At 44.6% G+C, this 15,951-nt stretch overlaps 1 protein-coding gene across 1 annotated transcript in view; it reads right to left on the bottom strand.

Annotated features, from left to right (window-relative positions):
* Positions 1–794: 794 nt before the first annotated feature.
* The window catches only part of cep290 (centrosomal protein 290), a 37,319-nt gene continuing 22,162 nt past the window's right edge, over positions 795–15,951 (bottom strand). Inside the window, exons 33-53 of the mRNA XM_060884984.1 lie at positions 15,492–15,626; positions 14,950–15,213; positions 14,680–14,787; positions 12,539–12,738; positions 11,418–11,631; positions 11,090–11,227; positions 9,505–9,726; positions 9,111–9,245; positions 8,408–8,553; positions 6,491–6,649; positions 6,296–6,419; positions 4,990–5,127; positions 4,792–4,878; positions 4,483–4,656; positions 4,272–4,388; positions 2,891–3,063; positions 2,667–2,808; positions 2,524–2,582; positions 2,302–2,396; positions 1,219–1,277; positions 795–1,022 (exon numbers count right to left, since the gene is read on the bottom strand). Of these exons, the coding sequence (XP_060740967.1) occupies positions 834–1,022; positions 1,219–1,277; positions 2,302–2,396; positions 2,524–2,582; positions 2,667–2,808; positions 2,891–3,063; positions 4,272–4,388; positions 4,483–4,656; positions 4,792–4,878; positions 4,990–5,127; positions 6,296–6,419; positions 6,491–6,649; positions 8,408–8,553; positions 9,111–9,245; positions 9,505–9,726; positions 11,090–11,227; positions 11,418–11,631; positions 12,539–12,738; positions 14,680–14,787; positions 14,950–15,213; positions 15,492–15,626 (3,078 nt within the window). The 3' untranslated portion in view covers positions 795–833. The remainder of the gene's footprint in view (positions 1,023–1,218; positions 1,278–2,301; positions 2,397–2,523; positions 2,583–2,666; positions 2,809–2,890; positions 3,064–4,271; positions 4,389–4,482; positions 4,657–4,791; positions 4,879–4,989; positions 5,128–6,295; positions 6,420–6,490; positions 6,650–8,407; positions 8,554–9,110; positions 9,246–9,504; positions 9,727–11,089; positions 11,228–11,417; positions 11,632–12,538; positions 12,739–14,679; positions 14,788–14,949; positions 15,214–15,491; positions 15,627–15,951) is intronic.

Raw genomic sequence — 15,951 nt, 5'->3', positions numbered from 1 at the left:
ACAGAGCTTCTGAGTGGAATCATTTACACCTCCCTCTCTTTGTCCTTCTCCCTCCACTTTCTCCTTGTCCCGGTCTTTCCCTTTCTCCTTGTCCCTCTCCATCCTTTTCTCCTTCTCCCTCTCCCTTCTCCCGGTCCCTCCTTTTCTCCTTTTTCCCTCCCTTTCTCCTTGTCCTTCTCCCTCCCCTTTCTCCTTCTCCCGGTCCCTCCCTTTCTCCTTTTTCCCTCCCCTTTCTCCTTGTCCCGGCCCCTCCTTTTCTCCTTCTCCCTCTCATTTTCCCTCTCCTTCCCTTTCTCATTCTCCCTGCCCCTCCCCTTTCTCCTCGTCCCTCTCCTTCCCTTTCTCATTCTCCCTCCCCCTCTCCTTTCTCCCTCTCCTTTCTCCCTCTCCTTTCTCCCTCCCCTTTCTCCTTGTTCCTCTCCTCCCCATTCTCCCTCCCCATTCTCCCTCCCCATTCTCCCTCCCCATTCTCCCTCCCCTTTCCCCCTCCCCTTTCCCCCTCCCCGTTCTCCCTCTCCTTTCTCCCTCCCCTTTCTCCCTGTCCCTCTCCTTCCCTTTCTCCCTTCCCTTTCTCCCTCCCCTTTCTCCCTCCCCATTCTCCCTCCCCATTCTCCCTCCCCATTCTCCCTCCCCTTTCCCCCTCCCCTTTCTCCCTCCCCTTTCTCCCTCCCCTTTCTCCCTCCCCTTTCTCCTTGTCCCTCTCCTTCCCTTTCTCCCTCCCCTTTCTCCCTCTCCTTTCTCCCTCCCCTTTCTCCTTGTCCCTCTCCTTCCCTTTCTCCCTCCCCTTTCTACCTCTCCTTTCTCCCTTCCTTTTCTCATTCTCCCTCTCCGTGTCAGCTCAGTGACTCGTCTTTTGGGATGTCCACTTCTACTCCGAAGCGTTCTGCCAGTTTTTTCAGCTGCTCCTCCAGGATGATGTTCTTCTTCACCTCTACGTTGTAATTGAACTTGAGATCTTCGAGCTCCTCGAAGAACGTCGGGTCGAAGTTCGCCAGTTCTTTGGTAATTCTTCGGATTTCGTCCTTAAGATAATAACAGATACGAGCGAATGGTTAGAGGAAGCGTTTGAGGTGACGCTGTGGTGAGATGTATAATCTACCTGTCACATAAATGCTGATGACTGAACACGGTTACGAGTCGAATGTGCGACTGTGAGACGTCCAGCTCGGGTCGTATAATAACTGGATGGTGATATTGTAGAATTATATGTGGAAATACCTGCAGCTGGTTCTTCTCAGCGCTCAGTAACTTTATTTGGGCCTGAAGTTCTTTGTATCCTAGACAGAGAATTAGAAGAAAATGATTGATTTATTTATTTTCTTGATTTATTAAAATGATTTATTTATTTATTTCTATCAGAGATTTTACAATTAATGATTAAATAGAATAAACATCATATCAGCAGCATCCAGTTTTTCTAAATACACAAAAATACACTCACACACACATCAGACTCCTCTCTCTGTCTTTCTCACACACACACATCAGATTCCTCTATCACACACAACAGATTCCACACACACACACACATCAGACTCCTCTCTCTGTCTCTCACACACACACACATATCAGATTCCTCTATCACACACAACAGACTCCTCTCACACACACACACACACACATCAGACTCCTCTCTCTGTCTCACACACACACACACATCAGATTCCTCTATCACACACAACAGACTCCTCTCTCTCTCTCTCACACACACACACATCAGACTCCTCTCTCTGTCTCACACACACACACATCAGATTCCTCTCTCACACACACACTCACACACACACCAGACTCCTCACACACACATCAGACTCCTCTCTCTCTCACACACACACACACATCAGACTCCTCTCTCTGTCTCTCTCTCACACACACACCAGATTCCTCTATCACACACACCAGACTCCACACACACACACACACACACACCAGACCCCTCACACACACACACACACACACACACACATCAGACTCCTCTCTCTCACACACACATCAGACTCCTCTCTATGTCTCTCACACACACACATCAGATTCCTCTATCACACACAACAGACTCCACACACACACACACCAGACTCCTCACACACACACACACACAATCAGACTCCTCTCTCTCTCTCACACACACACACACACATCAGACTCCTCTCTCTCTCTCTCTCTCTCTCTCTCACACACACACACACACACCCACACATCAGACTCCTCTCTCTCTCGATCTGTGGTCCAAAGATGAACTCAAAATGCTCCTTTACCTGTAAGCAAACTAAAGGTTATGTGCTGCGGACTGATCAGCGTTACCTGGTCCTTCTACACGTGCTCCAAACTGCTCTTCGTATTTCCCGACGAGCTCGAGGAGCCGAAGCTTCTCCTTCTCCAGCTGGTGCTTTTCTAGCCTGAATACCGGATGTTAACTTTAACTTTAGTGTTAGCTCTCGTATTGTTAAGAAGGTTGTGAGTTTAAACCTCAGCACGCGTTAAAAAGCCATCATGAAAAAAATGAAGAAACGTAAGCGTAGATACCTGACGGACGTGAACTCCTTAGCAAAGCCGTCACTGGGGATGTTTTTCAGGATTTCGAGCTACCAAAAACAAAAGCATGTTAGATGTGTGTGTGGTGTGTGTTCTGACATATAAATCTAAGAGCGGCTGTTTACTGAACACACTTCTTCCTTCAGCTGTGTGACGGTTTGCTGCGTCTTCTGCTCCTTCTCACGGGATTCCTCGAGCTGAAGTTTGAGCTCCGAGAGACTTTTGTCCTTCTTCGACAGATCGTTCTCGAGCACCTTCATTTTATTTTCAAACAACCTGCAAGGAAATATTACACGTGGGACTGTGTATAACAGTCGGAAATCTTTGTACGCAGGTTTCTTCGTTGTTAGAGTAATACCTGGTCACGACTTGAGACTTCCAGGTCTTTGTATCTGCTCTATCTATGGATGGAACCTTGGATTGAGCCAGTAGAAGCTTCTGGTTGGTTTCCTCAAGCTCCAGCTTCAGCTTTTCGTTTCTTACCTCCAGACTGCTCTTTTCTACTCGCAGCTTCTCTGCAGCCTCTGATTCCTGCATCAGAACATTTCACATTTCAATGTTAATCTGTAAATGAGGGTAAATTCTCATCTTATATAACCTTAATAATCTTGTATTAAACTTCAGCACTTCTCTGTACATAAATGTGCGGTGATCTGGGAAACTCCATCAGATGTGAGCGTGGCTAAATTTTAACAAACAGCCAAAATCAAATAGAATCAAATCAGAATCAAATCAGAATCAAATACAATCAAACAGAATCAAATCAGAATCAAATACAATCAAATCAAATAGAGTCAAATCGGAATCAAATGGAATCAAACCAGAATCAAAAGGAATCAAATAGAATCAAACAGAATCAAATCAGAATCAAATACAATCAAATCAAATAGAGTCAAATCGGAATCAAATGGAATCAAACCAGAATCAAACAGAATCAAATCAGAATCAAATAGAATCAAATCAGAATCAAATAGAATCAAATCAGAATCAAATAGAAAGTCTAAACACCACATTTCACCAAAATGAAGCAGAAATATTTGTATTTTTTTCTGCTATACCTGCTGTGGAACCTCAAGAACATGAGCTGGTTCCGATCTACTTTATACACACTTAACAAGCTACGTGGACGGTTGTCTAGACTCGGTCTATCTCTGTCCGGGTAGAAGGAGGAGCTAGATGAGACCGGACTCCACCCTAATGGACGTTTTGTATACAAGATAATGCTGAGGTTAAGAAGTCTACTAAAACCTCGCACTCTGATAGCGAGCCGTGATGTTAGCTACAGAGGTAGACGACATTTCCTGTGCGAATTATGCAAAAATAGAAGGAATTTACATAATCTAATTCTGTCATTAAAGTGTTTATTGAGGCGTTATGAAGTTTGGAAGGAATCCTTCTGTAGCTAGTACAGTTAGCTTAAAGGAACATATGCTATATGTTTTAAAGTGTCTTATTAGAACTATGGTATGAATGCTGGACAGGCCACGCCCACAAGCAACAACAGGCCACACCCACAAGCAACAACAGAACAACTACGATATGAGCGAATGAAATGTCTTCACGCTGATCGATATATTTGTCGGATATTTACAGACGCGTCTAATCGGTTCGGTCTGTAATCAGATACTGACGGTCAGATCTTATTTTGTTTTATTGACTTAAAGCTTATCTGCATTTTTCCTTTTATTTGATGGACCCGTATCCTGTGTAACGTTGCCATGTGAACCCTTTTCCCAGACCTTTCTGATCTCCCTGCGCAGCCGCTCGTTCTCCATCACGATCTTCTCCGTTGCTTTAGCCTGTGACTCGAGTTTGGATGTCGTCTGATTCCTCTCCTTCATCTTGTCGTATTCCGCCTGAGTAAGACAAGACCGTTGTTGTGCACCGTGAGAGAAAGCAGCCCACGCATGAACGCAGGAGCTCTGTTCTAGGTGTGGCTGTATGTTAAACCTGGAGTTTCTGGTGCTCGTGCTGCAGAACGGTGAGTCGCTCTTGGATCGCCGTCGCCGAGCTCTTTTTCAGACTCTCGTTCTCTCGTTGCAATCGCTCCACCACCTTCTTCATCAGCGCGATGGTTTTCTCCAGCTCGGGGGCGCTTTTTCCACTTCGTCCGGACTGCGCTGTCTGTTGAGAGAAAGAAGAATGGAGCGGAACGACGGCATTAATTCGTTCGTTTGTTAATTGATTAATGAATCAATTGATTGGTTGATTCTAACCCTTCAATCTAATCAGCAGAAGTTCAGCAAGGTAACGACTTACCCCACGGACATTCCCCAGCTTCTTTTCCACCTCGGCTTTCTCCTTTTTCATAGCATCGCATAGTTCTTTGAGGTCAGACACCTGAGCCTAAAAATGGGGGTGGGGGTGGTGTAATGTTGTGACGTTAATTGATAACACTGGTTGGAAATTTATAAATACCGATTGGACCTCTGAAGTTTGGAGCGATCTTAGCCGTACCTTTAGACGTGGCAGGTCTTTGTTAGCCTGCTCTAGCTGAAAGCGCAGCTCCAGGTTCTCACTGGAGATCTTCAGGTTCTCCTTCTGTAGCTCGTGCTCCCTCTGTGTCGGGGTCCCAGCCGAGCCCCTGCCGGATGTCTGTGCACAAAACGACGTTTCGATAAACGGCACACAGTGAGCAGGCAACGCTATGAGAGCGAGTTTTGCAGAAATACATGTTTGCTACAGAACAGCAAGGGGTTCGAGCACTAAAAAACGAACACAAGCGAGAAGCCTACGCAGGTATGATGCCGACTGGGAGATCTTTCTCAATGGGACACGCTAAGGGTCGAATACCTCGTCTCGTTTCTCCTGTTCATTCTCATCCATTGAAGGGAGAGACTCCTCACCAGGAGCATGCATCATAGATGTTTCTCCATCCTCTAAAGCACTACATTGTTGCTGCTGAAGGTGTGCTTCAGACTCATGTGTCTGGCTTTTGGGAGACTCAGGAGTTCCTTCTGTCAGTCCTGGTTCTCTCTCTGTTGCCTCGTTCTTTTGCTCTCCGTCACCCTGATCTTCTTCTAACATGTGTTCTACTTCGTTTGGTTCCTTGTGTTCTTCAGAAGTGATTTCTAGGTCTGTCTGAGAATACACAGACTTTGTTCTTCCGTCTTCTTCCTCCCCTTCATGGATCTTGTCCTTTCCTTGTTCCGGTTCTACTGTATCTTTGCATTTGTGCAACGTTTCCTCTTCAGGTTTGATTCCTAAATCTAGATCTTGACCGGTGATCAGCGCGTCTCTCGTTTCTTCGTGTCCACCGTCTTCATATACTTCGTTCGTTTTAGTTTGAGCTCCAGTCATCATCTCCTCATGATCTCTATGTTGATGGAGGTTTTGGTCTTTGCTTAGTGTTTTTTCATCTTCGCTGGCGTTAGGAAAGAAACTGAACTGGGAGGAAGAAACCTGCGCTTTCTCCTTGGAATCAAATGGAGGGAAGATGAAAATGGTGACGGAGAAGAAAACCAGTTCGAACAAGAAATGCTAACATAGACCAGTGATTCTTACAGTGGAGTCTGAGGGTCTGTGATTAAAGATTTCTTATAATTAGTGGATCGAATGAGTTTAATATCTGAATATCTAGATCGTGTTTGTGTAATAATCTGTTGCTGTGGCTGCAAAATGTCTGTGAAACCCCCCGTCCCAGAAGTCGTTCATTTTATAAACAAAGACTAATACGTGACTGAGGAAGCCTTGTGACTCTCTTAAGGGTGCCATTACTTACGTGTAAGCTATTGTGGCAAAGAAACAAGCAAAGGATTCTTACAGACGGCCTGGATGGTGGCTCCTTAGCCAGCTGGCTTTCCAGCGAGTGAAGTCTCTCCTCCAGATAACGGTTCCTGATGTTCATGTCCTCCATCGCAGCATCACGAGGTAAAGCCTGCTGCTGCCTGAACATTTAAAGACTCTATCAGTGAACACGTGAACACTTGGAGGCCGACTGTGTGTAAATCAGACGTACCTGATGATGTCGATCTGTTGCTCCAGCTCACAGTTCCTCTTCTTCAGCTCCTCGATCTCTTTGTCGGCCTCGATGGTCGCTCGTGTGCCCAGCACCTGATCCGCCGTCACACCTCGACTCTTCAGCTTCCTCTGCAGGCCCAGTTTCTCCTGCTCCAGTCTGCAAGGGTTCAGATATTTATCAGAATATTTAGATTCAACCTTCTTTAAACTCTTAGATTAGAGAAGGTTCAATCAAACCTTGTATGACTGAGCACTGACGTTATTAGTTACAGCACGGTGTGTAGTGTTGTGTAGTGTTGTGTAGTGTTGTGTAGGACCTCGTGTAGTGTTGTGTAGGACCTCGTGTAGTGTTGTGTAGTGTTGTGTAGGACCTTGTGTAGTGTTGTGTAGTGTTGTGTAGGACCTTGTGTAGTGTTGTGTAGGACCTTGTGTAGTGTTGTGTAGGACCTTGTGTAGTGTTGTGTAGTGTTGTGTAGTGTTGTGTAGGACCTTGTGTAGTGTTGTGTAGGACCTTGTGTAGTGTTGTGTAGGACCTTGTGTAGTGTTGTGTAGTGTTGTGTAGTGTTGTGTAGGACCTTGTGTAGTGTTGTGTAGGACCTTGTGTAGTGTTGTGTAGGACCTTGTGTAGTGTTGTGTAGTGTTGTGTAGGACCTTGTGTAGTGTTGTTTAGTGTAGGACCTCGTGTAGTGTTGTGTAGGACCTTGTGTAGTGTTGTGTAGGACCTTGTGTAGTGTTGTGTAGGACCTCGTGTAGTGTTGTGTAGTGTTGTGTAGGACCTCGTGTAGCGTTGTGTAGTGTTGTTTAGGACCTTGTGTAGCGTTGTGTAGTGTTGTGTAGGACCTTGTGGAGTGTTGTGTAGTGTTGTGTAGGACCTTGTGTAGTGTTGTGTAGGACCTTGTGTAGTGTTGTGTAGTGTAGGACCTTGTGTAGTGTTGTGTAGGACCTTGTGTAGTGTTGTGTAGGACCTTGTGTAGTGTTGTGTAGTGTAGGACCTTGTGTAGTGTTGTGTAGTGTTGTGTAGGACCTTGTGTAGTGTTGTGTAGGACCTTGTGTAGTGTTGTGTAGGACCTTGTGTAGTGTTGTGTAGTGTTGTGTAGGACCTTGTGTAGTGTTGTGTAGGACCTTGTGTAGTGTTGTGTAGGACCTTGTGTAGTGTTGTGTAGGACCTTGTGTAGTGTTGTGTAGTGTTGTGTAGGACCTTGTGTAGTGTTGTGTAGTGTTGTGTAGGACCTTGTGTAGTGTTGTGTAGGACCTCGTGTAGTGTTGTTTAGTGTAGGACCTCGTGTAGTGTTGTGTAGGACCTCGTGTAGTGTTGTGTAGGACCTTGTGTAGTGTTGTGTAGGACCTTGTGTAGTGTTGTGTAGGACCTCGTGTAGTGTTGTGTAGTGTTGTGTAGGACCTCGTGTAGCGTTGTGTAGTGTTGTTTAGGACCTTGTGTAGCATTGTGTAGTGTTGTGTAGGACCTTGTGGAGTGTTGTGTAGTGTTGTGTAGGACCTTGTGTAGTGTTGTGTAGTGTTGTGTAGGACCTTGTGTAGTGTTGTGTAGGACCTTGTGTAGTGTTGTGTAGTGTTGTGTAGGACCTTGTGTAGTGTTGTGTAGTGTTGTGTAGGACCTTGTGTAGTGTTGTGTAGTGTTGTGTAGGACCTTGTGTAGTGTTGTGTAGTGTTGTGTAGTGTTGTGTAGGACCTTGTGTAGTGTTGTGTAGGACCTTGTGTAGTGTTGTGTAGGACCTTGTGTAGTGTTGTGTAGGACCTTGTGCAGTGTTGTGTAGTGTTGTGTAGGACCTTGTGTAGTGTTGTGTAGGACCTTGTGTAGTGTTGTGTAGGACCTTGTGTAGTGTTGTGTAGGACCTTGTGTAGTGTTGTGTAGTGTTGTGTAGGACCTTGTGTAGTGTTGTGTAGTGTTGTGTAGGACCTTGTGTAGAGCTCCTTCAGCGTGGCCAGTTGTTTGGAAAGGGATTCTGTCTCTTTCTCCTTCTCTTTTAAAAGATTACGCACTCTCTCCATCCTCGCCTGCCACTTTTTACCCTCTTCCCACCTCACCAGTTCTTCTTTGTTAGACTGCAAAGACAGAAAAAAAACCTGAGGTGTTCGTTCAAACTTCTGGAACATTCTATAGTATGTTTTCTTTTTTCTTTTGAAATCACGGGCAATGCTTTCAATACAAAATACACTTTTAGGGGGGAAAAAAGGCACTTTACAGACAGGTAAAACATGTTATAACACCTTTTAGCTGTGCTTATAACACCCTCTGTCTCTGTTACTAAGTAATAAATAAACAAACACATTTGATGTGTGGGGAAATTAAGCGAGACTCCTATAACACCTTAATACATTTAAAATAAATGGTTTCTAAACAAAAAAGGGACCAAATCAACACTTGAATGTGTCACATACAGGTTCCTGTGTATGATGTGTTACGTTACAGCTGCTGTCCGTCGTTACAGAGCCGTGAAATAAAAACAACAACCGACCGAACCAATCAGATTGGAGAATTCAGCTGCGCGGTGATGTAATACACGTGATCCAGGATGTTTCTAGATGGTGTTATTGTGTTTAAAGAATTATTCTTTCTGACACACTACAAGACACTGGGTCTAATTCGTGTCCTTTCTCACCTTGTCCTCCTTCACCGCCGTTTTTTTCTCCTGTGGCTCGGACACGTTCTTCCTGTCCAATTCCGACTCCAGTCTGCGGATCTTCTTCTGTAGAGCCTCTACTGAGGAGCCTTTAACTTCGCCTTCAGTCTGACCCTACAACACACACACACACACACACACTCTATCTTTAAACCTTTACGATGAGCCAAAATATCCAGAGAAATTCTCTGTTAGTTTCTTTGTGCTTCATTATTTAAGAAATTTAAGACTTGGATTTGGATTAATATCTAATTAGTACAAGTACTCAGGACTTTCTATTTGTGTTGTGTAATATTTTGTGTAACAGCGCCCCCAGGTGGCGTTTCTCTGATGTTGCCCTGTATCTCGGCATGAAGTGTCAGTGTCTCTGTACCTGCAGGCTGCTGCTGAGTCTCTTGACCTTCTGCTTCAGCTCCTCCAGGTGTTCTTCCAGATCTCCTTTCTCGCTCTGCAGTCTGCTCTGGATCTTCTGGTTCTTCTGTAGCTCTCGGCTCAGGCTCTCCACCTCCTCCTTCAGAGAGCTCTCTCGGGTTTTCCCTGCTTTCACGTTCTCCTTCCAGCTCTGCAGCTCCTCGTTCAGTTCCTTTACCCGGGCCTTACGATGTAAACACAAACACGCACACACACACAAACACACACACACACACACACACACACACACACACACACACACACACACACACACACACACACACAGAATAACATATAAAAAATGTACAAACATCTACGTAATCCTAACAAAGTCTCAATAGCTCTCTGAAGAGGTAGGGCCTGGGAAAAAAATGTAAATGAATTAAAAAAATTACGTATTATAATAAATGAATAAATAATATTTCTAAATTAATTATTACATTTATTATTATATTATTATTATTATATTATTATATATTAATATCGTATCGACAGACAGTTTTGTAAAAGCAACGCTACTGTATTGCTGTGAAATTGTTAAATCTACGTTTTGAGGCATATTTTGTATCACAGAAGTCCATTTAGTTTATACATCTTTAAAAAAAAAAAAAGGTGAAATGAAAGTATTTTAAACTGAAATGAATTTTTTTAAATAGAACACGGAATATAATATAGAAACATTCAAATAAAACGATGTAGATATTTCTTTATCAAATCATTTAGTAAAAAAAAAAAACTACTTAAAATAAGAACTTGTTCATTTATATAAGCTCCATGTTTTTAGTTTTATATATACATTCATTCATTCATTCATTCATCTTCTACCGCTTATCCGAACTACCTCGGGTCACGGGGAGCCTGTGCCTATCTCAGGCGTCATTGGGCATCAAGGCAGGATACACCCTGGACGGAGTGCCAATCCATCGCAGGGCACACACACACACTCTCATTCACTCACGCAATCACACACTAGGGACAATTTTCCAGAGATGCCAATCAACCTACCATGCATGTCTTTGGACCGGGGGAGGAAACCGGAGTACCCGGAGGAAACCCCCGAGGCACGGGGAGAACATGCAAACTCCACACACACAAGGTGGAGGTGGGAATCGAACCCCGACCCTGGAGGTGTGAGGCAAAAGTGCTAACCACTAAGCCACCGTGCCCCCTTTTATATATACAGTGTATTATAAAGTGTGTTTGTTTTGTACTTCCTGAGTGGCTGGGACTCGGGCACAAAAGTATTGGCACCCCCGCATGTATATGAAGGCATGCTGACGTTGTTATACTAATCACACCGGCCGATAATTATTAAAGCTGGTTTATAATTTCTAAGGAAATTATTGCTGCAGCACAGAAATGTGCTTTAAGAACCATTGGTAGAGTTATGGAATAGAAATATATCATAAAAGCCTGTTATGATGCTGTTGAATAACCAGTGTTTTCTCTGGTGTGAACAAATGCACATCTGAGCACATCTGCCCCTGTGTGTGTGTGTGTGTGTGTGTGTGTGTGTGTGTGTGTGCACTTCCTGTCTGAGCTCTGACCTTCAGCTCTTTGGTGTGTTTGTCCACGATCTGCTGAACGTTGAGCGCCTCTTCTTTCTGGGCCGCGTTTGCGATGATCTGTTGCTCGGCCTGGGCTGTCATCTGTGCCCGGAACTCCAGCATAGCTTTACTGAGAGCCTGCACGGCGAACAAAAAACATCAGCCCTGAGCTCACAGCTTGCTTGCACTTCCCTTTTAAACACATGCTGCATACCGTATGGAGCCAAATGCTGACATAAAACGCTTTCAAACCTAAAAACTTAAAAAGAGCTTTTCTCAGGAGAGGAAATCGATACGAACGCTTTTTCCACATCGTTCGTTATATCACCTTTAGCTGCTTCTCTTTAAGGGCCAGCTGGGCCTTCAGACGTTCAACCAGGTTCTTCATGGTGTTGCTCGGCGAGCGGATGTTGGCCTCTTTCTGGGCCTCCAGCTCGGTGCTGAGGTACTGCAGCTCTTTCTCCATCTGGGACAGCTGGGATCTCAGCTCCTCTGATTCCTTAAACATGGCCTTTATCTGCGATGCGTGCCTTTCTTCCAGTCTGGAAAACACACATCGAGGAGGAGGAAATCAGCGGGATTTCTGACATGATGCCAAATTCCTATTTCACTTTAAAGTCCCTTCTCCTCAAATCCAAATCCTATAAACCCCTAAAGCTGCGGTCCTACCACATCAACACGAATGTATCACACATGAGGCGCGGGAAGCGATCGGGTCAGGATTTAAATTAAAGTCGGACAGGAATTGATTTAGTTCGCTACAGGGCAATAATAAACGGAGCAATAATCTCAGTATCCAGAACACAGCTACTGATTAGAGATGAAAATTCCAGACGAAACCGAGTTTGTGTAAATGGAATTTTTGGATTGAATCCTTCTAATTCGATACAAAGATGTAAAAAGGTTTTTTTTTCCTTACAGAAAGCTTGACAGAACGTCTGGTTGAGACACGAGACTGGGACCCCGTAGGACACAAGCAGGAAGTGTTTTTCTACGTCTTTTTTACATCCGTATTCACTAAGAGATGCGATGAAGATAGCGTGAGAAAGACAACATTCGTTTACGAGCGGAAAGGGAACGATTCCTTTTTCCGTCTATCGAGACCGCTTTCCGTCGTCTTCCTCATAAGCCTCTTGTTCTAGACCAAGAATACGGACACACGTTTGTCCAAAAATGAAATGTCCAGTAGACCAGTGGACAAAGATTGTTAATTTTTTCTAGACAAATGAACCAGTTCTTATTTTTTAGTATAAAATAAGTCCACAGCAGGGCGGGACTCCATTATGAGACTCATCATTCTGAAAATACAGTCAACTGAGAGCAGGGAAAACTATTTTGCTTGGGGGTTTTGAAGAAATATGACACATTGATCATAGATATTAGTACAATGATTGATTTTAAGGTAATATTGATAGTTAGGTCTAAAGTCTGAGTCACACGGTGCGTCACCTGGCCGTTTGTGCCGCGTGCTCCTTGGCCTGAGAAGCTGTGACTTGTCTCTGTGTCTCCAGCTCAGCGCTCAGCACCTTCAGCTTGTTCATCAGCGATGACAGCGACGTGTCCTGCTCCGCCACCATCTGCTCCATTTCAGCCAGACGCTCCATCTGTTTCGTGGTCGGGATGTTCAGGGTGGGTTTCTTCATCAGTTCCTACAGAACCCAGATGTACAAATGTGTCGTCATACGATAAAAATCAACGCTTGTTATGTACAAATCTGAATAATTTCCTGGAGAAAACATCTTCATGTCGGTCGTTTACATTTATGGCATTTAGCTCTTATACAGAGCGACTTACATTTATCTCATTTATACACCGGAGTAATTAAGGCTTAAGGGCCTTGCTCAGGGGCCAAGAAGTGGCAGCTTGATGACCCTGGGATTCGAACTCACAACCTTCTGTTCAGTAGTCCAAAATCTTAACCACTGAGCTATCACAGTAGTGACCAGATATATTATCATCTAGTGCTTGCTAATATTATGAACAGCAGCTACGTTAATTCCTCTCCACTGCTTCTCTCTTTCTCCCATCCCGAGGCATCCAGAAATTGTACCAGCTCCGATTGTCTTCCGTGCCGTTAAGATTTTGGACCTCCACTGAGATGAGGGCGACTCTGTGAGGATCCTGAGGCATCTAGTGATGTTTCAGCTCCAGTTGGACTCTGCTATACTAAAGAGGAGATGTGGTCTCCATGTGGTCTTTGAGGATAACAATCTCCTCATCAATAGAACATTTATCAGACTGTATGTTTATAATCACACCCTCTAGTGTCACCCATATGAGGATGAGGTTCCCCTTTGAGTCTGGTTCCTCTCAAGGTTTCTTCCTTTACCATCTACGGGAGTTTTTCCTCCCCACAGTCACCTGAGTCACCTCAGACTTGCTCATTGGGGATAAATACATTCATTCATTCATTCATTCATCTTCTACCGCTTATCTGAACTACCTCGGGTCACGGGGAGCCTGTGCCTATCTCAGGCGTCATCGGGCATCAAGGCAGGATACACCCTGGACGGCGTGCCAACCCATCACAGGGCACACACACACTCTCATTCACTCACACAATCACACACTACGGACAATTTTCCAGAGACGCCAATCAACCTACCATGCATGTCTTTGGACCGGGGGAGGAAACCGGAGTACCCGGAGGAAACCCCTGAGGCATGGGGAGAACATGCAAACTCCACACACACAAGGTGGTAAATACCCCGGGGTAAATACAAACACATTTAAATACATCTAATATTAATCTTAACATTATTCTTTATAATAACCTTGTTTTATGTTTATAATTCGGTAAAGCTGCTTTGAGACGATGTCGATTGTGAAAAGCGCTAACCAAATAAACTTGAATTGAATATATGCTATAAGGCCAAAAGTATGTGCCCCCCAACCACTACAGACATATTCCTTCTCCAAAGTTTTGCCACAAATCCAGTATTACACCTTTGTATCAAACGTCTCTGTGTGCTGCAGCTTTACGTTTTCCCTTCACTGGTACTGAGACTTAAACCCTGCTCCAGCATGACAACGTCCCTGTGCACAAAGCTCCTGAGCTCCATGAAGACACGGAGTGGAGGTGAAGGTTGGAGTGAAGAACTCGAGTGTCCTGCACAGAGCCCTGACTCTGGAGCCCTGACTCTGGAGCCCTGACTCTGGAGCCCTGACTCTGGAGCCCTGACTCTGGAGCCCTGACTCTGGAGCCCTGACTCTGGAGCCCTGACTCTGGAGCCCTGACTCTGTCTCAACCCCACTGAACACCGTTGTGATGAACTGGAGTCTCCTCAACATCCCGACATCAGAGTCTGATCTCACTGATGCTCCTGTAGCTCAATGAATGAACACAAATCACAGCTTCGCTCCAACATCTAGTGTGAGAGAAGCTTCCCAGAAGAGAAGATTGGAGCTGATTATAACAGCAAACACAGAGGGAATAAATCTGGAATATAACGTTCAACAAACATGTATGGGTTTGACATTCAGGCTCCGCTTAATAATGACCTTCTTCTGTAAAACAAATCCGACCTAAATAGCTGTATATTTATTAAACCGGCTGAAGATAAAATCAGTTAGAGCAGATAGAACCTTACCAGAGTCGTCTGTCTGAAGCGATCCAGGGACGAGTCTGCGTAAAGGTCCAGCTGTTGGTGCAGGTTCCTCACTTCCTGCTCGTGCTTTTTTACCGCTTCTTCCTGTTCCTGTAAGCGCGCAGCAGAATGGGAGATGACAAAGCTAACCTCTGATCATCGTCGCACAACAGACTACAATGCATCACTATAATCAGTAACAGTATATGCTGTAGTGTTTTATTCCTCTTGAACCACTGCAGTTTACCTTCTGCATTTACATTCTGTATCTACCTGTCTAGCCCGGGACAGAAGGTTCTGGTACTTCTTGAGGACCTCCTCTTTCTGGTCGAGGAGACACTGCAGGTTGCTGATGGTCTGGTGAGCGATCTTCAGGGCGTGCTGGCTGCTCGTGTCGTCCTGTATGCTCAAGTCGGCGAGGAGCTTTTCCCTGTCGGCGGCGGCAGGGAGACGGAGGCGGAGCTCGTTGATGACTCGATCCCGAGACAGGACGTTCTGCTCGGCCTGCCACAGTGACGCCTCCTTCTCTTTCAGTTTCTGTTCGAGCACAACACAGCTGTTCACACTGAACTTTGGGCCATCAGATGGCACAAGAGTCTGAAGTCATTTATTTTCATGGCAATTTTCTAAGTTTTCTATTTCCATCTTTTGTTCTTTCTAACTTCTTTCGACATGCTGGTTGATTTTCCCCGATTTGGAAAGCCTTGCTAAAACGGATCATTTTCCGAAAGTTAGTAAACTTCATTATAACTGTGCTAGCAATAACAATACCACAAGTCACCACGATTATTTCACTGAACCACTCATCGCTTTACCTCCTCCAGACTTTTGCAGGTGGCTTGAATCTCCAGAATGGTGCGAACGTGCTCCTTTATTTTACTCAGCGCGTGGTCCAGCTGATGAGCTAAAGGCTGGTTCGGGTCCGGCACAGAACCCGTGGCTTCTTCGAACTGAAAGCACAAAACACACGCACAGAGCGTTCGCTGTAAGATACAACTATTTTCAGACAGTAATGGAGTAATGGTTCTATAGGCTAGAACTGAGGTAGGGCTGGGCGATACGGCTGAAAACCGTATCACGATATCAGTGTTTCGTATCGGTCGATATCGATAATTATTGATATTTTTTATGACCCATTTAAAATAAGGACCAGGAGAAAAATATATTACATTTAAACATTTTAATTTTAAACTTAACCTTCCTCTGATCGTAATCCCCTCAGTGATTAAGACAGAAATGTCAACAAGCAGGAAAACTCACATAATTATAATGTAA

The sequence above is a fragment of the Tachysurus vachellii genome, chromosome 13, assembly GCF_030014155.1.
Source record: "Tachysurus vachellii isolate PV-2020 chromosome 13, HZAU_Pvac_v1, whole genome shotgun sequence".
Taxonomy (NCBI): Eukaryota; Metazoa; Chordata; class Actinopteri; order Siluriformes; family Bagridae; genus Tachysurus; species Tachysurus vachellii.
This window is presented reverse-complemented; position numbering and strand designations above follow the sequence as displayed.